The sequence below is a fragment of the Protopterus annectens genome, chromosome 12.part0 (genome assembly GCF_019279795.1).
Source record: "Protopterus annectens isolate FY-2018-M chromosome 12.part0, PAN1.0, whole genome shotgun sequence".
In the NCBI taxonomy this organism is placed as follows: domain Eukaryota; kingdom Metazoa; phylum Chordata; order Ceratodontiformes; family Protopteridae; genus Protopterus; species Protopterus annectens.
The window spans coordinates 1168242033-1168268093 of NC_056746.1; the positions used below are offsets into that span (position 1 = coordinate 1168242033).

The following is a 26061-nucleotide window of genomic DNA, read 5'->3' on the forward strand; positions in this document are numbered from 1 at the left end:
GTGGCATGCTAATTACCTGTGTTCCATATACATGGCTAAGTGTGGCAGAACCTTTCATGAGTCATCTGTCCATGGAGCAGAAAAATGAATCAGTGATTGCTGTCCCCCTATTCTACTGCTGCTCATATAATGCTTATTGTACATACCTAGCACTCTGTGTAGTATATACGTTTGGTAAAACCTGGTCTGTCATAAGTGAACAAAGTCCTACACTTAACGTGGCTGACATTTACACATACCTAACAGTAAAGCAGTAAACAGTCTCATTTCCACACTGTAATTATCACTGTCATCATCATCATCACACTCTGGCTTTATAAGAAGGGATAAGAGCCATTCCTCTTACAGAACTCATCTAGCTGCTGGAATTGTGTTAATTATTGCCTCTTAAACCATATTCTTTCATTGTCAAGGTGTACATAGCTTTAATGTATAACTAACTCACACTTCAATTTTAATGCATTCTCCACTGAGAGCCTTTATATGAAAGAAGGTTGTTTTGAACTAGACTATAATGGTATGGTCAGTCCTGGCTGCAGAAGTCTGACTGAATCATGCAGGTTATAAAACAATCATTTGTCTGTGTTTGTTTGTTGCACAACACCACAATGACAATATTACACTGCTTTGCTTGCATAACTTCACAAGATGCCCATAGGCAATCAATGCTGGCACTAAATTAGACAGCTGAAAATGATTGAGGAGTGCAGACAGATAAGTGACCTGTGCCATTGTCGCAATTCTGGAATTACTGTAGGCACTGCCTGTGCAAACACTAAAGTAAAAGGTACATATTTACCTGTCTAGACATGTTCTGTGTGGTACACAGGAGCAGGAAGGCACTTGCCTCATTAATACTTTATATGGCATGTAGATGTAGCACTCACAAAGACAGAAATAGTTTCAGGACTGCAGCTGTGGGAGCTCATGAAGAAGCAAGTACACCAGCTTTACAGTGCTGCATGGAATACAATAATTTGGTATCAGTCACTCTCTAATACTCTGCTCAGGCTATTGTATAAGTAACACAACCTACTTTAGCAATAACCCATGACTGGGTGTGGATATCAGATGATTAACCCACGGTTGGTGTGGTTTGATCACAAGGATGAAGCCCAAGAGATTAAAAAAGCCAACCGTGAGTTAATCCTGTGATATCCACATCCAAGAGTGGGTTATTGCTATTGTACAATGACATTACTTAAGAAAGAAATTGCTTAACCTTCTTAAATAATGTGTTTGTATAATGGCACATCAGGGTCCTTCCACTTTCTTCCTTCTTTACTGATATACTGCACATACATATAATGTGTACTTTGCATGCACATGATATGTACCTCCACACGTTTCCTTCTTTATTGATGTACTGTGCATACACATGATTTGCATGTCCACATGTTTCCTTCTTTACTGATGCACTGTGCATACACATGAAATGTACGTCCACACGTTTCCTTCTTTACTGATGTACTTCGCATACACATGATATGTAATTCCACATGTTTCCTTCTTTACTGATGTACTGCCTATACACATTATATGTACGTCCACACGTTTCCTTCTTTACTGATGTACTGTGCATACACATGATATGTAATTCCACAAGTTTCCTCCTTTACTGATGTACTGTGCATACACATATCTATGTCTACATGTTTCCTTCTTTAATGATGTGCTGAGCATACACATGATATGTAATTCCACACGTTTCCTTCTTTACTTATGTAATGCGCATACACATGATATGTACGTCAACACGTTTCCTTCTTTACTGATGTATTGAGCATACACATGATATTTACGTCCACACATTTCCTTCTTTACTGATGTACTCTGCATACACATGATATGTACCTCTACAGATTTCCCTCCTTACTGATGTACTGTGCATACACATGATATGTACCTCCACACGTTTCCTTCTTTACTGATGTACTGTGCATACAGATGATATGTACCTGCACATGTTTCCTTCTTTACTGATGTACTCTGCATACACATGATATGTACGTCCACAAGTTTCCTTCTTTACTGATGAACTCTGCATACACATATGTACGTCCACACGTTTCCTTCTTTAGTGATGTACTCTACATACACATGATATGTACGTCCACATGTTTCCTTCTTTACTGATGTACTATGCATACACATGATATGTACCTCCACACGTTTCCTTCTTTACTGATGTACTCTGCATACAAATATGTACTTCCACACATTTTCTTCTTTACTGATGTATTGTGCATACACATGATATGTATGTCCACACGTTTCCTTCTTTACTGATGTACTGTGCATACACATGATATGCACATCCACACGTTTCCTTCTTCACTGATGTACTGTGCATACACATGATATGTACCTCAAAATATTTCCTTCTTTACTGATGTACTGTGCATACACATGATCTGTATGTCCACACATTTCCTTTTTTACTGATGTACTGTGCATACACATTATTTGTATGTCCACACATTTCCTTCTTTGCTGATGTGCTGTGCGTACAAATGATATGTACCTCCACACGTTTCCTTATTTATTGATGTACTGTGCATACACATGATTTGTAAGTCCACAAAAAGTTTCCTCTTTTACTGATGTACTGTGCATACACATTATTTGTATGTCAACACGTTTCCTTCTTTACTGATGTACTGTCTATACACATGATATGTACCTCCACACATTTCCTTCTTTACTGATGTACTGTGCATACACATATGTACATCCACACATTTCCTTCTTTACTGATGTACTGTGCATACACATGATATGTACGTCCACAGGTTTCCTTCTTTACTGATGTACTGCGCATACACATGATATGTATGTCCACACGTTTCCTTCTTTACTGATGTACTGTGCATACACATGATATGTACCTACACACGTTTCATTCTTTATTGATGTACTGTGTATACACATGATTTGTATGTCTACACGTTTCCTTCTTTACTGATGCACTCTGCATACACATATGTATGTCCACACATTTCATTCTTTACTGATGTACTGTGCATACACATGATTTGTATGTCCACACATTTCCTTCTTTACTGATGTACTGTGCATACACATGATATGTACTTCCACACATTTCCTTCTTTACTGATGTACTGTGCATACAAATGATATGTACCTCCACACGTTTCCTTCTTTACTGATGTACTGTGCATACACAATACGTATCTTCACATGTTTCCTTCTTTACTGATGTACTGTGCATACACATGATATGTGCACCCACATGTTTCCTTCTTTACTGATGTACTGTGTATATACATGATATGTACATCCACACATTTCCTTCTTTACTGATGTACTGTGCATACACATGATATGTATGTCCATACGTTTCCTTCTTTACTGATGTACTGTGCATGCACATGACATGTACCTCAACACGTTTTCTTCTTTACTGATGTACTGTGCATACACATGACATGTACCTCCACACATTTCCTTCTTTACTAATGTACTGTGCATACACATGATTTGTATGTCCACATGTTTCCTTCTTTACTGATATACTGTGCATACACATGATTTGTATGTCCACATGTTCCTTCTTTACTGATGTATTGTGCATACACATGATTTGTATGTCCACACATTTACTTCTTTACTGATGTACTGTGCATACACATGATTTGTATGTCCACATGTTTCCTAGTGTTCATACTCATGATATGTACCTCCACACGTTTCCTTCTTTACTGATGTACTGTGCATACACATGATTTGTATCTCCACACATTTCCTTATTAACTGATGTACTGTGCATATACATGATAAGTACATCCACATGTTTCCTTCTTTACTGATGTACTGTGCATACACATGATATATAATTCCACATGTTTCCTTCTTTACTGATGTACTGTGCACACATGATATGAACATCCACACGTTTCTTTCTTTACTGAGGTACTGTGGATAAACATGACATGTACCTCCACAGGTTTCCTTCTTTACTGATGTACTGTGTATACACATGATATGTATGTTCACACATTTCCTTCTTTACTGATGTAATGTGCAAATGCATGATATGTACGTCTATACGTTTCCTTCTTTACTGATGTACTCTGCATACACATGATATGTAATTCCACACGTTTCCTTCTTTACTGATGTACTGTGCACACATGATATGAACATCCACACGTTTCCTTCTTTACTGAGGTACTGTGGATAAACATGACATTTACCTCCACAGGTTTCCTTCTTTACTGATGTACTGTGCATACACATGATATGTATGTTCACACATTTCCTTCTTTACTGATGTAATGTGCAAATGCATGATATGTACGTCTATACATTTCCTTCTTTACTGATGTACTCTGCATACACATGATATGTAATTCCACACGTTTCCTTCTTTACTGATGTACTGTGCATACACATGATATGTAATTCCATGTTTCCTTCTTTACTGATGTACTGTGCATACACATATGTACATCCACACGTTTCCTTCTTTACTGCTGTACTGTGCATACACATGATATGTATGTCCATACGTTTCCTTCTTTACTGATGTACTGTGCATACACATGATATGTACGTCCAAACGTTTCCTTCTTTACTGATGTACTGCGCATACACTTGATATGTAATTCCACATGTTTCCTTCTTTACTGATGTACTCTGCATACACATGATATGTACCTCCACACGTTTCCTTCTTTACTGATGTACTGAGCATATACATGATATGTACGTCCACATATTTCCTTCTTTACTGATGTACTGTGCATACAAATGATATGTAATTCCACACATTTCCTTCTTTGCTGATGTACTCTCCATACACATATGTACATCCTCACATTTCCTTCTTTACTGATGTACTGTGCATACCCTGATAAGTATCTCCACATGTTTCCGTCTTTATTGATTTACTGTGCATACACATGATATGTAATTTCACATGTTTCCTTCTTTACTGATGTACTGCCTATACACATTATATGTACGTCCACAAGTTTCCTTCTTTACTGATGTACTCTGCATACACATGATATGTATCTCCACACAGTTCCTTCTTTCCTGAGGTACTGTGCATACACATGATATGTAATTACACACGTTTCCTTCTTTACTGATGTACTGCCTATACACATTATATGTACGTCCACAGGTTTCCTTCTTTACTGATGTACTGTGCATACACATGATATGTACCTCCACACGTTTCCTTCTTTACTGATGTACTGTGCATACAGATGATATGTACCTGCACAAGTTTCCTTCTTTACTGATGTACTGTGCATACACATGATATGTACGTCCACAAGTTTCCCTCTTTACCTATGAACTTTGCATACACATATGGACGTCCACACGTTTCCTTCTTTAGTGATGTACTCTACATACACATGATATGTACCTCCACACGTTTCCTTATTTACTGATGTACTCTGCATACAAATATGTACTTCCACACATTTCCTTCTTTACTGATGTACTGTGCATACACATATGTATGTCCACACATTTCCTTCTTTACTGATGTACTGTGCATACACATGATATGTACATCCACACGTTTCCTTCTTCACTGATGTACTGTGCATACACATGATATGTACCTCCACACGTTTCCTTCTTTACTGATGTACTGTGCATACACATGATATGTACCTCAAAATATTTCCTTCTTTACTGATGTACTGTGCATACACATGATTTGTATGTCCACACATTTCCTTTTTTATTGATGTACTGTGCATACACATTATTTGTATGTCCACACGTTTCCTGCTTTACTGATGTACTGTGCATACAAATGATGTGTACCTCCACACATTTCCTTATTTACTGATGTACTGTGCATACACATATGTATGTCCACAGGTTTCCTTCTTTACTGATGTACTGTGCATACACATGATATGTACCTCCACACGTTTCATTCTTTACTGATGTACTGTGCATACACATGATTTGTATGTCTACACATTTCCTTCTTTACTGATGCACTCTGCATACACATATGTATGTCCACACATTTCATTCTTTACTGATGTACTGTGCATACACATGATTTGTATGTCCAAATGTTTCCTTCTTTACTGATGTACTGTGCATACACATATGTACGTCCACACATTTCCTTCTTTACTGATGTACTGTGCATACACATGATATGTACGTCCACAGGTTTCCTTCTTTACTAATGTACTGCACATACACATGATATGTATGTCCACACGTTTCCTTCTTTACTGATGTACTGTGCATACACATGATATGTACCGCCACACATTTCATTCTTTACTGATGTACTGTGCATACACATGATTTGTATGTCTACACGTTTCCTTCTTTACTGATGCACTCTGCATACACATATGTATTTCCACACATTTCATTCTTTACTGATGTACTGTGCATACACATGATTTGTATGTCCACATGTTTCCTTCTTTACTGATGTACTGTGCATACAAATGATATGTACCTCCACATGTTTCCTTCTTTACTGATGTACTGTGCATACACGATACATACCTCCACGTTTCCTTTTTTACTGATGTACTGTGCATACACATGATATGTGCATCCACATGTTTCCTTCTTTACAGATGTACTGTGCATACACATATGTACATCCACACATTTCCTTCTTTACTGATGTACTGTGCATACACATGATTTGTATGCCCACATCTTCCTTCTTTACTGATGTACTGCGCATAGATATGAATTGTATCTCCACACGTTTCCTTATTAACTGACGTATTGTGCATACACATGATATGTAGTTCCGCACGTTTCCTTCTTTACTGATGTACTGTGCATACACATGATATGTAATTCCACACATTTCCTTATTTACTGATGTACTGTGCTTATACATGTTATGTACGTCCACACGTTTCCTTCTTTACTGATGTACTCTGCATACACATGATATATAATTCCACATATTTCCTTCTTTACTGATGTACTGTGCACACATGATATGAACATCCACATGTTTCCTTCTTTACTGAGGTACTGTGGATAAACATGACATGTACCTCCACAGGTTTCCTTCTTTACTGATGTACTGTGCATACACATGATATGTATGTTCACACATTTCATTCTTTACTGATGTAATGTGCATACACATGATATGTACATCTATATGTTTCCTTCTTTACTGATGTACTCTGCATACACATGATATGTAATTCCACACGTTTCCTTCTTTACTGATGTACTGTGCATACACATGATATGTAATTCCATGTTTCCTTCTTTACTGATGTACTGTGCATACACATACGTACATCCACACATTTCCTTCTTTACTGCTGTACTGGGCATACACATGATATGTATGTCCATACGTTTCCCTCTTTACTGATGTACTGTGCATACACATGATATGTACATCCACACATTTCCTTCTTTACTGATGTACTGCACATACACTTGATATGTAATTCCACATGTTTCCTTCTTTACTGATGTACTGTACATACACATGATATGTACATCCACACGTTTCCTTCTTTACTGATGTACTCTGCATACACATGATATGTACCTCCACACGTTTCCTTCTTTACTGATGTATGTACCTCCACACGTTTCCTTCTTTACTGATGTACTGAGCATACACATGATATGTACGTCCACATATTTCCTTCTTTACTGATGTACTGTGCATACAAATGATATCTAATTCCACACATTTCCTTCTTTGCTGATGTACTCTCCATACACATATGTGCGTCCCCACGTTTCCTTCTTTACTGATGTACTGTGCATACCCTGATAAGTATGTCCACATGTTTCCATCTTTACTGATTTACTGTGCATACACATGATATGTAATTCCACACCTTTCCTTCTTTACTGATATACTCTGCATACACATATGTATGTCCGCACGTTTCCTTATTTACTGATGTACTGTGCATACACATATGTACGTCCACACATTTCCTTCTTTACTGATGTACTGTGTATACACATGATATGTAATTCCACACCTTTCCTTCTTTACTGATATACTCTGCATACACATATGTACCTCCACACATTTCCTTCTTTACTGATGTACTCTGCATACACATGATATGTATCTCCACACAGTTCCTTCTTTCCTGAGGTACTGTACATACACATGATATGTAATTACACACATTTCCTTCTTTACTGATGTACTGCCTATACACATTATATGTACGTCCACAGGTTTCCTTCTTTACTGATGTACTGTGCATACACATGATATGTACCTCCACACGTTTCCTTCTTTACTGATGTACTGTGCATACAGATGATATGTACCTGCACAAGTTTCCTTCTTTACTGATGTACTGTGCATACACATGATATGTACGTCCACAAGTTTCCCTCTTTACCTATGAACTTTGCATACACATATGGACGTCCACACGTTTCCTTCTTTAGTGATGTACTCTACATACACATGATATGTACCTCCACACGTTTCCTTATTTACTGATGTACTCTGCATACAAATATGTACTTCCACACATTTCCTTCTTTACTGATGTACTGTGCATACACATATGTATGTCCACACATTTCCTTCTTTACTGATGTACTGTGCATACACATGATATGTACATCCACACGTTTCCTTCTTCACTGATGTACTGTGCATACACATGATATGTACCTCCACACGTTTCCTTCTTTACTGATGTACTGTGCATACACATGATATGTACCTCAAAATATTTCCTTCTTTACTGATGTACTGTGCATACACATGATTTGTATGTCCACACGTTTCCTTTTTTATTGATGTACTGTGCATACACATTATTTGTATGTCCACACGTTTCCTGCTTTACTGATGTACTGTGCATACAAATGATGTGTACCTCCACACATTTCCTTATTTACTGATGTACTGTGCATACACATATGTATGTCCACAGGTTTCCTTCTTTACTGATGTACTGTGCATACACATGATATGTACCTCCACACGTTTCATTCTTTACTGATGTACTGTGCATACACATGATTTGTATGTCCACACGTTTCCTTTTTTATTGATGTACTGTGCATACACATTATTTGTATGTCCACACGTTTCCTGCTTTACTGATGTACTGTGCATACAAATGATGTGTACCTCCACACATTTCCTTATTTACTGATGTACTGTGCATACACATATGTATGTCCACAGGTTTCCTTCTTTACTGATGTACTGTGCATACACATTATATGTACCTCCACACGTTTCATTCTTTACTGATGTACTGTGCATACACATGATTTGTATGTCTACACATTTCCTTCTTTACTGATGCACTCTGCATACACATATGTATGTCCACACATTTCATTCTTTACTGATGTACTGTGCATACACATGATTTGTATGTCCAAATGTTTCCTTCTTTACTGATGTACTGTGCATACACATATGTACGTCCACACATTTCCTTCTTTACTGATGTACTGTGCATACACATGATATGTACGTCCACAGGTTTCCTTCTTTACTAATGTACTGCGCATACACATGATATTATGTCCACACGTTTCCTTCTTTACTGATGTACTGTGCGTACACATGATATGTACCGCCACACATTTCATTCTTTACTGATGTACTGTGCATACACATGATTTGTATGTCTACACGTTTCCTTCTTTACTGATGCACTCTGCATACACATATGTATTTCCACACATTTCATTCTTTACTGATGTACTGTGCATACACATGATTTGTATGTCCACATGTTTCCTTCTTTACTGATGTACTGTGCATACAAATGATATGTACCTCCACACGTTTCCTTCTTTACTGATGTACTGTGCATACAAGATACATACCTCCACGTTTCCTTTTTTACTGATGTACTGTGCATACACATGATATGTAATTCCACACATTTCCTTATTTACTGATGTACTTTGCATATACATGATATGTACGTCCACACGTTTCCTTCTTTACTGATGTACTGTGCTTACACATGATATGTATGTTCACACATTTCCTTCTTTACTGATGTAATGTGCATACACATGATATGTACGTCTATACGTTTCCTTCTTTAATGATGTACTGTGCATACACATATGTAATTCCACGTTTCCTTCTTTACTAATGTACTGTGCATACACATATGTACATCCACACGTTTCCTTCTTTACTGCTGTACTGTGCATACACATGATATGTATGTCCATATGTTTCCTTCTTTACTGATGTACTGTGCATACACATGATATGTACATCCACACGTTTCCTTCTTTACTGATGTACTCTGCATACACATGATATGTACCTCCACACATTTCTTTCTTTACTGATGTACTGAGCATACACATGATATGTGCGTCCACATATTTCCTTCTTTACCGATGTACTGTGCATATACATGATATCTAATTCCACACATTTCCTTCTTTGCTGATGTACTCTCCATACACATATGTACGTCCCCACATTTCCTTCTTTACTGATGTACTGTGCATACACATATGTACGTCCACACATTTCCTTCTTTACTGATGTACTGTGCATACCCTGATAAGTATGTCCACATGTTTCTGTCTTTACTGATTTACTGTGCATACACATGATATGTAATTCCACACGTTTCCTTCTTTACTGATATACTCTGCATACACATATGTACGTCCAGACGTTTCCTTCTTTACTGATGTACTGTGCATACACATGATATGTACCTCCACACATTTCCTTCTTTACTGATGTACTCTGCATACACATATTTACGTCCACACGTTTCCTTCTTTACTGATATACTGTGCATACACATATGTACGTCCACACGTTTCCTTCTTTACTGATGTACTGTGCATACACATGATATGTACGTCCACACGTTTCCTTCTTTACTGATGTACTGTGCAGACACATGATATGTACATCCACACGTTTCCTTCTTTACAGATATACTGTGCATGGGCATGATATGTACGTCCACACATTTCCTTCTTTACTGATGTACTGTGCGTACACATGTTATGTACATCCACATGTTTGCACAATATATCAATATAGTGCTAGGCAGCCACCATGGAAAGAACTTTCTTACATTGGTTTGCCTCTCAGTCTGTGTTTTTTGTTATCTTTATTAATATGTTTTTAACTCAATATCTTTAAATAAATGACAAACATCTGAGAAAAGTGAGGAACATGCTGCTAAAGCCTGGACATTTGAGATGTAAAAATTAAAAACATTACAGTTTAACTGTCTGGAGTTCTATTTATTTATTTATTTGATGTTTGTTAACTAGCTCTGTCCAACTGAGCCAGAAGCCCATTTTCAGTGGAGACCCGAGGAGAAACTCCAGTGTAAATAGAAACAAATAGTGAACTTAACATTTCAGGTTAAATGCAAACAGTAATGAGCTTATATTTGAGTTTAACAATTCAATAAAAAAGATAGAAAAACTGATGGAACACATAGCAGAGAAAAGTAGTTATGTAGGCAGAGAGAACACGTACAAAGTAAGTGAAAAATAATGTTGGAAAAAAGAGAGAATAATTATGTGCAGATGTTATTACAATCGTACAAAATTCCATATGAGAGATCACTTATATATAGTTTTGTTTTGTTTAGTTTTTGATAGCATTTTGCTGTATCTCTCCTATTTCAAAACATGTTTTTTTAATATATGATAATAGAAAGTGTGGTCGCAGACGGACTTTCTATTAGGTTATGCTCAATTTACAATGGACTTGCTAACTGGGGTGTCCAATGAGCATGCACTTTTGGAATACTAATTGATTTTTATTGTATAATTTTGTCCACTATAGCTAAGCTGCCATTTAATGTGTTCTCCTTATTTGGCTGTGTAAGAACCACCAAACTGCTGACACTTTCTTTCCAACAGCTTCTAAATGCAGAGAGATTTGCATTTATGATTACTTAAAAGTCCTAAGTGACTGACACAAAAGTCAGGTATGGAATTGCTTGTAAATAGGAGGAGTTTCTAAACATTAAAGCTAAACCCATGTCATGTAAAGACAGTGTAAGATGCTGGTCCTTGGTGACTGTGTCTGATATTAGGCTGACTCATTTCTTTGAATCACCCTAATGCATGGACAACTAACACACAAAGGTTTGCACAGTGTTGGCACACTAGAGTGTATAGTGTTTATGAATAAGCCAGCTGTCTTTTTTCTGCTAGTGCAAAGTCTCTTTGGCACGTTAGTTTATGAACAGGCTAGGCAGGCTACAGTGAAATGGTCCATAACCAACTGTACCACATCTGATTTTTCATCCCATAGTAATGCGTGTAAATACCATAGCTATTAAAATTTAACTAATTATCTTAAACTAAAATTATAAATAATCTCATTAGAGTTCTGAAGTTTTTTTCAGTAACACAACAGGTTATCATTGCATCTAAATATAAACTGAAAATAAGTTTTTATAGTTAAGCCTTTTATTTACCGATAGCATAGTATTTACCTATGAATATATGAATCATTAGGAAACCATATGTCATGATCATACAGACAATATACTCTGTATTTTGCCATTGTGGTTTTACCACATGGGATATTCATTTAGTCAAAATTATTGCTGTTTTATTAAGAGTGGTAGTGAAAGGGGTACAGAAGGATAAAGCCCTGACTGCACCTCAGATGGCCTGTGTTCAACTAGCAGCAAGGGCTTTGGAGGGACCAGACAGCGAAGGAAAGAACAGAGGAGTCGACATTGGCTCGCTCATCCAGAAGAGAGGTAGGCAGCTTGGCGCCCTGCAATTTCATTAGTGTGAAAAGTCAATGTGCCACTTCACTGGGAGGGTGCACGTGTGGAAGTATGCAGGTACCTCCAGAGGCAGCATTAGAGTCTTGCAAGACTAATGAACACCCAACTCTTTCCTCTACCAGATGAATGAATGGACCAGACAGGTCTTGCCCCAGTGGATGAATAAATGGGACTGGTGGTTGTAGGAAGGGGAGTCAGTAGTCCAATCCTGCAAACTACAAAAAAAAAGAGTAGGAATAAAAGTGATAAAATGTATATCCAAATGAGCAACATGGAAGAAATATGTCTCCATATGCTAAGGTAGAAATACTACAGCCAGTGGTCTTACATGAATCATAAATTATAGTGCAATATATTTTTTGTAATTGTATCTAAATAAACCATAAAAACACAAGTATAGACATACATCCTATGAGGCTCCCTACTTAAAGTGTAAAATATATAATTATGAAAGTATAAATAGGAAGCAACTACAACAAATTTTGAAATGACATTAAAGTGGGGGGGTCTGCTTTTTCTGCAGGGTAGCAAAAACACGCCCCCCAAACATGAAGAACATCTTATGCACCCCTATACTTATAATTACTAACTCTGATATCACTATAGCTCGAGTAAGAGAAATACTTTGAGTTACTGCCAACCTTGGACTTGGTATAGACTTTGTTTTTACAGTTTTTGTTTTCACATTTCAAAAGACCGCTAATGTGATCCTTGCCATTTCAATAGGAATCCATTCTATGCACATTGCCAGTTTAGTTAGAATAAGCAAGTCTTGTGTTCAGGAACTTTGTAGAAGAACAGCTGAAAGATTTGGAAAGGGTATCCTTGTTTATTTTTGGCAGGACCATAACAAATGTTTATAATTAGACTAAGAACTGCTCTGCATATACAAGGCGCTGGGGATGAAAAAAAATTCTTGCAATACTGCCTTGCTGAACCTACCCTACCTTAAAATGGGTGTTTAACTTAATGGGTGTTCAGTGAAGGCATGGTACAATGATATGCATTTGAGATGGCAAGGTATATAAATCTCAGTATTTTGCTTTCTGTTGGCTGACTCATGGAAATGTTTGGGCAGAGAGAGCTATAAGGATAGGGAGTACATATCCCAAAATAGTTTGTTAATAGCAATAGAATGTCTAGTTTCTGGGAAGAACAAGTTCCATATTTCATAGGAGATTTTGAGCTGGGCCAGCACCCTATCCATTAATGATTAGCTCTCAATGGTCCCTGTTTTTATAGTATGTCCCTAATTGTCCCATATGTTTTTGGTCTGCTCCCCAAAAAAGTTTTTTTCTTATAAATTGCTAAGGATTGTTGTCACTAAATAATGACAGACATAAGCATTTGAATTTCAGACTTCATAGCTTTTAGACAGTGGACACTAGTGCAAAACTTGTTCAAGTGGCAGTCCAAGCATATCAGAGCAATATTTAAAATCTATCCCCAATTTTGTGTATTTGTCCCCCCCCCCACACACACACACATTTTATTTTAAGGCATTCTCCCAGATTCTTCAGCTAAGAATTTGAGAGTTATGTACTAAAGCCTGTTACTGGGATCGCAGTATATTGTTCAGAGACCAGCGAAGGTATCATGTGTAGAAATACTGTAAAGTATGGTTGTTGTAGTGATTTTCATCTTAGTTAATTGTGTTAACTTTGTTCTTAGCACTAAGCAGTACTTTGTAGAAGAAAACAAATATAGGTTCAGTCACAGTGGCTATGGAAAAGAGAAAGTGTACAATTTCTAAGCCTGAAAATGATGCTGGAGAATGCAATGTGAAACTTTAGTGTTTGTACACCCTTTTGTTTCAGAGACTCATTTTCCATGCTTCTCAAACAGTTTGTGAATACAATTTTATCTGTCCAGTCAACATTCACAAGTAACCGTCAGTGACTTGAAGGCATCTATAAAAGTATTTTGCTAAGCTGGTAGTTCAACTGATTATAAAATTACTTTGATTCAGTGCTAATTCTGGTGTTTAGTGCCTCTCTGCATAGATGTTAAGTATGAATTTCTCCTTCTGATGTAATAGATGACTGTTGTACAATCATACCTCTCAGATTTCCAGATTTTTGCCTCATATTTTTGGTCTGCTTCTCATAAAATTGGTCTTTCCTAGCAAATTTCTGGGATGATCTGAAGACTGAAGTCACTAAATAATGACATAAATTTGAGCTTCAGACATCATATCCTTCAGAAAATATATGCTAATTCAAATCCTATTATTCTAGTAATTTTCTAAGTTTATAAGAGCAATATTTAAAGTTTGTCCCTATTTGGGGGCCTTTGTTCCCCCATTATTTCAAGCTTTGTCCAGATTTCTTGCACTAGGAGGTTGAGAGGTATGTTTGATAGGCAATATTTTATGAAGACAATCTTACATGGTAAGTAGACAGATTTGAATTGATGTCTGCATCAGTGCTACCTTTCTCATTTCCTTCATATTAGTATGGAGGAAGCATTCACTTATGATAATGACATTGATTCTGTGCAGACAGTTGCTAAGATCTCCAAGCATAATCTGAGGCATTTGTTGTTTCAGTCCAAGATGGAACTGAATGTGAGAAAAGCATTCATAGAATTAAGATATATGGCTTGGGTTTGTCATATTATTTCTTTCACTGCAGCTGGTAAAACTGGAATGATAGCTATAAACAGTCTTGGTTTTAATTCTATAATTTTTAGAAGCGCGTAGGCCTTCCTCAACTAGTGTTTTGCATTCAGTATCATCAGAATGGTGAACAAGCTATGATGAGGCTACATGTGTGGAAACACATGGAAGACTTGTGCCATTTGGAATGTTAACACAGAAGCTGGGTATTTTAAGGCCAAAGGGAAAGCTGCAGACTGGAAATGGAAGTGCCCCACTTGAAACCTTAAGAATTTCCTGTGATAAGGCAGACTAGTGTAAGTAAATAAGTGCTTCTCATAACTAGAGTTGCAATCCAATAGTTCTGCTTTACTAAAGAAAACAAATTCTTTGCTTACAGCTTACAGTACTTTTATTTAAAGAAATTTGTTAAAGCCAGTCAGGTCCACTGCCTCTCTCCTTTTGTTGTCATTTTTGAAGCCACAAAAAACAGCAAATAAAATACTTTGCCCTATTCGTGACTTGGTATTCAGTATACTGAAATCATGTATTACAGTCTGTAAAATCCAGTCCATGGTTGCCTGTAACTGCTGGAGGGTATAATAATTTTCTTGGTCTTGGAATAGGTTCCTGGCAAAACAGTAGTACAAAGCCTTTGTAAATTATCTGTTGAAAATACTTGTCTGAACGGATATGCTGGCAGATGTTAATAAATAAGAGCTCTATTATTCCTACAAAATAACAGTATGCACTGAATAGGTAAACATGAAAACAAAAATTAACAATGGCCTTACACGGTGAAAAAAATAATCAGTTTTGACAGGAATATTTTTTGTCCTTGTTGTTTTGGGAAACCTTTATAATCGTGGGCAAAATGCATAGCCATATGGCTATTGAGACTGTCCTTCTAGTTTATCCTAGAGTTTCTTATTTTGTTCTTAAATATATTGGAGAAACTAGAAGACAATTCGATGACAAGAACATATAAGGGACATTACTAAGGGGAATGTTAATAATCCTGCGGCTATGTATTTTGCAAAGTGTCATGAAGGACTCCATTTAGGTCTAAAAGTGCCTGTTTTACTAGAGGTGTTCTTAAATATTTAGGCAGAGAGAAAACTGAAACATATCATGGAATGTTATGGGCTATACTAATTATAAAATATAAAATATTTCTACTGGATATATAGTATTTGCTTGAAGGTTAAGAGACCAAGGAACCAAGTAAGAATAAAGCTGTCTGACCTTCTCTTCAGACTGCCCAGTTATGTCTGGCCTCTGGTTGATGAGACCTCTTTAAGAGTTTATCAGATTTACTTGAGCCTGTGATGTATAGGATGGAAGCTCTGACTGCCTCCAGATTACCTCTGTTTAATCAGTTGCAGAAGTGCAGGAAGGACTGGGCAGAGTGAAATGGATGTGAGTGTCTGATGCCAGGTCATCCATCCTAGGGGGAGGATAAAGGATCACATTAATGCATTAGTAATACCTGCAGGAGTACAGAGGTATCACCAGCAGCAGAGAATCTATACTAGTGTTCAGCTGACCAAGGGATTGTATGTACAATAACACAAGTATGTCCTCTGCGAGCAGCTATAGTACAGGTCACAAGTAGCCATGGGCAGGGGTTATGTAGAATTATCTGATCTCTGACATGTCTATGTTGGCTCTGCTCCCAGCCCACTTTGCTGTCACCTTGGAAGAATAAATGGGCTATAAGGTTCTCACCTTCTGGGAACAAATGGGTCAATGGAACAACCAGGAACATATGCCTAAATGGTCAGTGCAGAAATCCATGAAAAAGTCTTTATTAACTATCTTCTAATAAAGTATTTTTGCTGGCCTCAATTCAGTTCAGAAAACATTCCTGCAGAAGTTATTAATATGACAGCAAAGCTGTGGGGTCAAAATAATAGACTGATTTCCAACTTGTTATGGGTACAGATTTTTTATTTTTATGAAAATCGTAGTCAGTTCAAATCCATGTTTCAGTTTTAAAAAAGACCAGAAGACTATCCAGTAGACATACTGTCCAAATGTATAAGTACATATAACAGTACTATATATGATAGGTACCACATGAGTTACAAATTCTACAGGACTATATAAATAAGTAAATAAATAGGTCTGCTAACCATAACAGATGTATACTATAATATCTTATAGGAAAACACCCCAAAGTTAGCTGTCTCACTGGCATAAGTTTAATTTGTATTCCAGTATGTGTGTAAGTTATAGTTGGTAGATCAAGTAAACTTATGCCAGTTAGCTGTCTCACTAGGGCATGTTTAATTGGTGTACTAACTATAAATCAAATACATACTAGAATGTCTTGTGGGCAAATATACCAAAGCTAGCTATGTCACTACTGTAAGGGCAGACTGTGTACTATTATTACCAAACATCTGTGCCTCACTACAGATTGGTGTTTAGGGGGAAAATTGAGCATAACAGAACAATAGATTCATGGTCAGCTGTTCCCTTTGTTTGGTTGGGGGGACTAAAGGACAAGTGCGTCATTGTTCATTCCCAAGGGGGGACCTGAGACACTGCCACATGCAGGCTTATTGGGTACCAACAGTACACACTCATACCACATGCAGGCTTATTGGGTACCAACAATATGCATTCATACCACATGGAGGCTTGTTGGGTACCAACAATATGCACTCATACCACATGCAGGCTTATTTGGTACCAACAGTAAGCACTCATACCACGTGGAGGCTTATTGGGTGCCAACAGTATGCACTCATACCACATGCAGGCTTATTGGGTACCAACAGTATGCACTTATACCACATGCAGGCTTATTGGGTACCAGTAGTATGCACTCATACCACATGCAGGCTTATTGGGTACCAACAGTATACACTCATACCACACGCAGGCTTATTGGGTACCAATAGTACACACTCATACCGCATGCAGGCTTATTGGGTAGCAGCAGTAAACACTTATAATTCTAATAGTTGCATCATTAGGAACATGATACAAGCTTGTTTAGATCAGTGCACACTCATGCCATACTAGGTTACTATCTTGTAAAACATAAAATGCTTCACAGCTGCAGTACAATAACGGGTTAAGCCTCCCGATTCTCATCTCACAGTAGTGACTGAATCTGATATCCAACAGCCAGTAAGGTTTTATTCCCTCAGAAAAAGAGAAATGTCATGCAATGGCATATGTCAATGTAAAACTACCTCAAAACAGGAATGAGTGGGGAAAAAACAGTCAAAACCAAAATAGGAAAAATCAGAAAAAGAGCTACACAAAATTCAGAAGACAAACACTTTTTTTCTGTGTTGATTGCAAATGTGAAGCTGCTTCAAGACCATCGTATGATATACACTGGGGCTGACAATAATACTGCAAGTCCTGTGCTGCTTTATGAATATTTCTGTTCAAAATGTAATTATAGTTGAAAGCTAAACATGGATACATGCATTCACTACACAGTATACCTACTAACGTATGAACACCCAGTTTAAAGTAGGGTATGCTTCAAAAGGGCAGTATTGCAAGGAATTGTGTTATAACTGCCCCTCCTCCCAACTTGTACTAGTACAGTAATGCTGCTTCTGATTATGAACATTTGTTAAGATACTGTCAAGAGTCCTTTCTGAAGTAAAATGTTATGCTTGTTAAAGCTACTCACCACAGCAACAGGCCACCTAGGGAGAGAGTTTTGAGCACAAGGTACTATCCTCCTATCCATGACTTCAGAATGCAATCAGATGTCTCATTTGCATTCTATACATTGTATATAGTTATAGTGTACTTAGAATATTACAATTCTAAGCTACTACAGTGAGGTAAACTTCTATGTTTCTTGATAGTGCATCTGAAGAGGGCACCGCTGTTAATGATGCTATAGCCCAGTTGATGTTACCATTATTTATTTACTTATTTATATATTTATTCAGTCATTCCTTTGACCTTCACTTGCTTAAGAAGACAAATTGGTTGATGATTATCAGTGTTAGGCACATTTTTGTTGTTTTCTTCCACTGCAACCATCTGTCCCTCAAATATCTATTCTTATGGTAAGTACCTTATACAACTGTTATTTATCCTACCCTAACGCCCCCTGTATTGTTTATAAAATGAGCTAACAAGTAAAATGGATGGATTTTTAAGTATTTCAGCTGTCAAAGTCTTCTCAGTTGATTGCCCATTAGGAGCAGGTATTCCTCAATCAAGAGCCAACTTTATCACTAAACTAAATTCCTTTATTGCCAGGGTCTGCTTTAGTAATTTATATCAGACAACTTGCATCAGTTCTGATCAGATTTTATCTGTTTCTCCAGGAGCAGTACAACAAAGGCTTGGAATTGCTGGAAAAATCCAGTAAAATTTCCAGTGCTCCATACCCAGAAGCTGAAGTCTTTAATATTATAAAAGATACCTTTGAAATGAAGCTTACAAGTTTTTATACCCAGGCAGAGACACTGCGGACAAAGCTCCAAACCATGGTGAAAGTTCTCAAATTCTGTGAAGAGGTAATGAATCTTTGTTTTTTTTTTGTTTGTGAAGGGAAATATCATATACGAATAACTGTGAGCAGTCTATGTAGCAGTCTTTACTTTACAAGACAATGTTTTTTTTCACCAAATTCAGTTTGCCTAAACATTTATGTTTCAGAATAATTCTTTTGTAGCAAATTCAGTCTTTTGTGCACTCTTTTTTACACCCTCAAAAACCTTTCTACCAATTGTGTATTCTGTCTTTTGAGTTACTCCTACACACACCCCCACACACACAGACACACACACATATGTATAACAGTCACTTGGTATATCCAAAGTATACTCACTGAAGATATGTTTCACAATCATACAATCAAGCAGTGGAATTTAGAAAGCTATGAAAAAGTGATGTAATAAATGTTTAACTATCTATTGCATGATCTTATTTTTAAGGTTGTTTATCTCAATATCTCAAGACTCTCACTTCATCAAACCAGCAGCTCAAAATACTCAAATCTTGGACAAACCAAAGCTCTGGTTAAAGACAAAATACCCATTTGACTAAGCCTCAAAATGAGCAGCTGGTTTGTTTAGAAGATACAAATGTTGATTTCTTTCTAAATATTTAGTTAAAACAATAAAACACATTGCATCTCTGAGCCTACATGGCACTGTTTCAAGATGCAGTTTATATAAACCTTAGATGAGTTATTCTACGAAGTGCCTTGTAAATCTAATAAGGATTCTGAAAGCTGTTATAAATTATCCTTTCATGTTCAGCTGCAAAAAAAAAAAAAGTGCTGTCAGATACAGTCCTTCTGATCTGAGTATGTTGAATACTCCAGTCAATGAAGACGGCAGTAATCAGAATACTTCTTAATCCTATGATTTGATAAGAATGTCAGTTAAAAAGTGGGAAACAAACATCAAATACCTTCTCTTAAGGGGGGGGGGTCCCCCTGCATGCCCCGCAACTCCTAGAATCATATATTACAACTCCACACTCCTGCAGCCTCTTTGAACTTCCCTCTTAACAGAGGCTCTATCATTCTTGAGTTGCTATAATGGGGGAGGGTATAAAAAGGTGAAGTTCCATTACACAAATAATGACTTTTCCCTTACAAAAACAATCACCTTAGTGCTCCTTTCATGATGTAACAAGTAAGAATCACTTTCCTTGTTTTTCAGGAATACTTCTAAATTTAAGCTATGCTACTTTGAATGTGGCATAGTTTCAGAATCCTGTAGGATTGTTTTCAGTATTCTGAGTTTCAAGATAGCCACTAATAGATTCATTCTAACACACCTAAATCCACGACTGGGTGAGGGTATATCAGGATTTGCCCACAGTTGGCATGGTTTGATCACAAGGGTAAAACATGCATGATTAAATAAAGCCAACTTTGGGTACATCCTGTTATACTCACAACCAGGACTGGATTATTGCTATTATACAATGACTATTTAAGAAAGAAATTGCTTACCTTTCTTTAAAAATGTCTTTGTTTAAGGGCGCTGAAGTGTTCTTCTGTGTTTTCCCTTTACTGATCTACTGAGCATGCTTATGGGGCTTGTGTCCCCATGCTTTCACAGTACATCAGTACGATGCAGCAGCAACAACAGAGAAAGGAGAATCTCCATTGCTGTTTTTTTTCTGTCAAGATTTCATGAGGGACAGCACAGAAATAGAAGGAAAATCAGGTGCATTTCTGTTTAATTTTGAGAACATACCTGATTTTTCTTCTGTTTTGCTCAGACCCTCAGCATATTTCAATAGAAAGGCTGGCTGCTCAGCGGTACTTCAGTGGCCAGACTTTAATCTATTGATATATGCTAGATTCACAGCTGGCACACTGATTGGGCTGGTTTTGAATACAAATGAGCTATCACTGTATAATTAAGGTTTAGTTATTATGTCCTGTGCTGTCTGTTTGCCCTATAATAATTTTTGTATCTTTTACCTATTTCAGTGCTTTGGCTTTGAAAGACATACCCTGGGATTCATGAAGCTTGGCGCAAGGACGGTTTCAGCCTTGTACCGAGCGTCCTCATTACAGATGGTGCAGCAGCACCATATGAATATTTATGAGGGTGCGCCGTTGCACCCTCGACATGCACAGGAAATGTGTGCCAGTGCAGGGGGCGTGTACAAGTGCTCTACAGAGGCGTAAACATGACACGACAGTTGCACAACCTACTATGCTTACTATTAGAGCCTGCCTCAAATAGTAAGCCAGTAATTCAGTGCCTGTGGATACCCAAATGTATGCTAAGCATACAAGAGTGTTCACGGACAGTGAAATAAAATCGAAGTAGTAAACACAGAAGCATGTAGTGGAATGTTGAGCCCCATCCCTAGAACTTTCACAATTAGATTCCCTGTGTCCCTATTTTACATTTGTATTGCTGCAATATCGAAAGTGTAAGCAAAGAGCAGCATGTTTGCACATTGCTGCCCTCCGCCGATTGTAGCTTAGACATCAAAATCATTCAAATAGAGAAAAACATGCAGAGTCAATGTAAACGTCAATAGTGTAGTGGTTAGAGCATCTGCCTAATGCACAGGCATTCACGGTTCGAGTGCAACTATAGCACATATCATTTTCCATGTGGAATGAATGTCGCTTTGCTGTAAAACCGACATAATAACATGTAAATGTGAACTTGAGTATCACATGAGATGTTTAACTAAATTTCATTCAATCAAAGTGGTACTGTCATAATGAATAAGGCACTAGTAAGCAGGTATAAGCACAAATAAGCAGCAGTAAACATATATAAGTACCAGTTAGCAAGTCTGAGTGCACCTGCGTGGGTGTAAGCAGTGCCCAGCATAGGAAATGTATATACGTATGTACAGATATATATGTATATATATATATATGTATATATATATATATCTATGAAGAATGAACGTCATAACAATAAAGCATACAAAAGGAATGAGTAGGGAATCAACAGCAACCCCATTATTATATAGCGCTGTCAGCGTATGTCATATCAAGCTGAGCAGGAGTGAGCAAAGCACTGCTACTCAAATCACAGACAGGATATTACCAGTGGGGGTAACATTGCTGATCTGCTAAGTCTACTTTACAATCAGAGGTTAGTCCCTGGTGGGACTACCCAAAAATTGATAGGATGATTGGCTATCTGACCATTACACAAGCAAGGGCAGGCATGTTCAAGGACTAAATGGTGGGAGAGTCTGATAATACATGGGTTGGGACAACATATGTGTAGGGCCCCTAATGCTCAGAAGAGGGCAATGTGTGGAGGTGTGTCATGGCTGGGATAGCAACTGGACAATGGATGGTATGCATGTATGTTGAACTTGGGTGGGCTGGAGGAACTATGGGTATGAAATTATGGATCCAGGCATGTCAGGGTTGGATGGGCCTGTTCTAATTGGACAGCCTCGTGGAGGTCAGTGAGTTTGTTATAAGTATATATGCGTACACATATGCATACATCTATATGTAGAAGTACATTCCCTGTAACACATTCATTCCATTTGCAGACATAAATAACATGAATGTGCCCTTACAAACCTCGACAGTAGATAGAATAATATGTTGTGCATAAGAGGGAAGGGACAAAACTGCTAAAACGCAGAAGTGTGTACAATGTTCGAAGTCAGTACTGTGCTGAAAAAATCAAATGTGAGGACTTTCTTACACATGGAATCATTCCTGTGATCTGCCTGCTACGGCAACGCTAATTACTAAACCGGTCTGTTTGTGTAAGAATTACGCCGAACTAGTACATAATTAGCTCTCATTTGTAACATGTGCATTACCACATAGTCATACTTATTAATTTATTGTAGTGTGATGTTAACAGGAGTAAGGATGTAATGAAGTATAGAGTCTAATCTTGAAATAAGGACATGCGTGTCCCATGTGGGACAACCCAAAAATTATGAATAGTGTCCTATTGGTCGCTCATGTCACCAATGTTTGTGGAGTAAAAGTTTGGGATTTCTGAGGATACGTGGAGTGAGTCAACCGATGGGATGGGTCTACAGGAGTAGGGAGTGGCCAATGTGTAGTGGTGTGGATACATGGCGAATCCAACTGGAGAATGGATGACTGCAGTGTTAGTGAGGTGTTGGGGTGGGTGTTTGGGGAACTAGGAGTCATGGGTATATGGGTATATATGCAAATGAAGCAGCACAGCAATAGTGTATTGGTTAGAGCATCCGCTTAACGAACAGACATTCCCGTTCTGAATCCCACTGTAGCATATACCATTTTCCATCGGTAATCTGTATATGAACATATTTCGACATCTGTCCACTGTATTACCTGCAAAATAACAATTAAAAGTGAACTGGAGGAAAGTGTCAGTGTCATAATGAATAAGGCACTAGTAAGCAGGTTTAAGCCTATATAAACACCAGTAAGCGTGTGTACGTGTGTTTGCGTGGGGTATGCATTGATTCACAGACACACACACACACACACACATGTATATATATATATATATATATATATATATATATATATATATATATATATATATATATATATATATATATATATATATACATATATATATATATATATATATATATATATATATTATTTATATATATATATATATATATATATATATAAAAATATATATTTATTTATTTATATATATATTTATATATATATATATATATATATATATTTATTTATTTATATATATATATATATATATATATGTGTGTGTGTGTGTGCGTAGATACACAGATATACAGCTATGATAGGAAACAACACACAAGAGTGACATATGTTCACAGGTTATGCCAATGGAAGTGAGGGGCCCAACCAAGAAACATGAAACATGTAGCATGACCTTCCACCCCCTCCAGCCGGACACAGGAAACATACACACAAACCCACAAACAATGTAAATAGTCCACTGCTCCCCAGACCACAGGCAGAATACAACCCAGGGAGGTACACAGTACACCCATGAAATCTAATCTTGGAACACAGACATGAGCATCCTTTGTGGGACGCCCCAAAAATTGACATAAGACCAAAGGAAGGTGATATGCCAACCATTTTTGGTGGGGTGTGTACATACCCGGAATACAAGGGTGAGAAAGCCTGATGACCCATGGGTCGAGACAATGTATGACATGGGTCCCGTGAAGTGGAGAGTGAGCAGCGTGTAGTGGTGTGTTCAGACCCGACCAGAACCCAGAGTAAGGATGGGTGCTGTAGAGGACGTGCGGGTGGGGGAACTATGGGTAGCTAGTTATGGGTCTAGGTGTACAGGTGTTGGCTGATGTGGGCCTATATGGACAGCCCCAGGGATGTAAGCAAAAGTGTTCATTGGGCAGAGGCATCGCCCAACGAGCAGCCACACCCGCTACGAGTCCCTCTGCAGCAAAGTGTAACCTACATGTCAAGGAACGGAATAACCAGATGTAAATGTATATATGTAGAGGGATGTGTGTGTATATTTACCCATAGCAATATAGAGATATACCTCTCCCTCTCCATAGTACAAATGTATACATACAGAGACAGAATACATATATAAACCCACATATAGATATATACATATGCAGACACCCATAGACCCATATGTTGTTAGATATATATAGACAGCAATATATAAATATATACATATATGCATACATTTACAGATATATCTATATATAATAATGTATATATATATATATATATATATATATATATATATATATAGTTATTTATATACATATATATATATATATATATATATATATATATATATATATATATATATATATATATATATATATATATATATATATATATATATATATATATATATATACATATATATGTGTTTGACTGTAAATATACATATGTATATAGCTAGGATATGGTACAGCAGTTACAAATTACATATGTTCACAGGCCGTGCATATGGGGGTGAGGGGTCCAATCAACAAACGTGTAACACATAGCATCAACCCCCCCCCCCCCAGCTAGGCCGGTGAGACATACAGACACACAATAAAAGTAAACACACCACTGCTTCCCAGACCACCAGCAGGATACTACCAGTGGGAGGGACCTGCCAGGTCTAATCTTGAAACAAAGACATCAATGTCCCTTGTGGGACATCCCAAAAATTACTGATCATCGGAGTCAGTCCCTGTAATGATTCATCAAACCAGGCTGTAGACATACACACGACCAGTAGGTTGTGCAAGTCTGATAACCCATGGGTTGACACAATGTACATGTGT

General features: G+C 37.4%; 1 protein-coding gene across 1 annotated transcript in view; it reads left to right on the top strand.

Moving 5' to 3' along the window:
- The window catches only part of KIAA1755 (KIAA1755 ortholog), a 986731-nt gene that overhangs the window by 721953 nt on the left and 238717 nt on the right, over positions 1-26061 (top strand). Inside the window, exon 13 of the mRNA XM_044090195.1 lies at positions 19665-19856. Within this exon, the coding sequence (XP_043946130.1) occupies positions 19665-19856 (192 nt within the window). The remainder of the gene's footprint in view (positions 1-19664; positions 19857-26061) is intronic.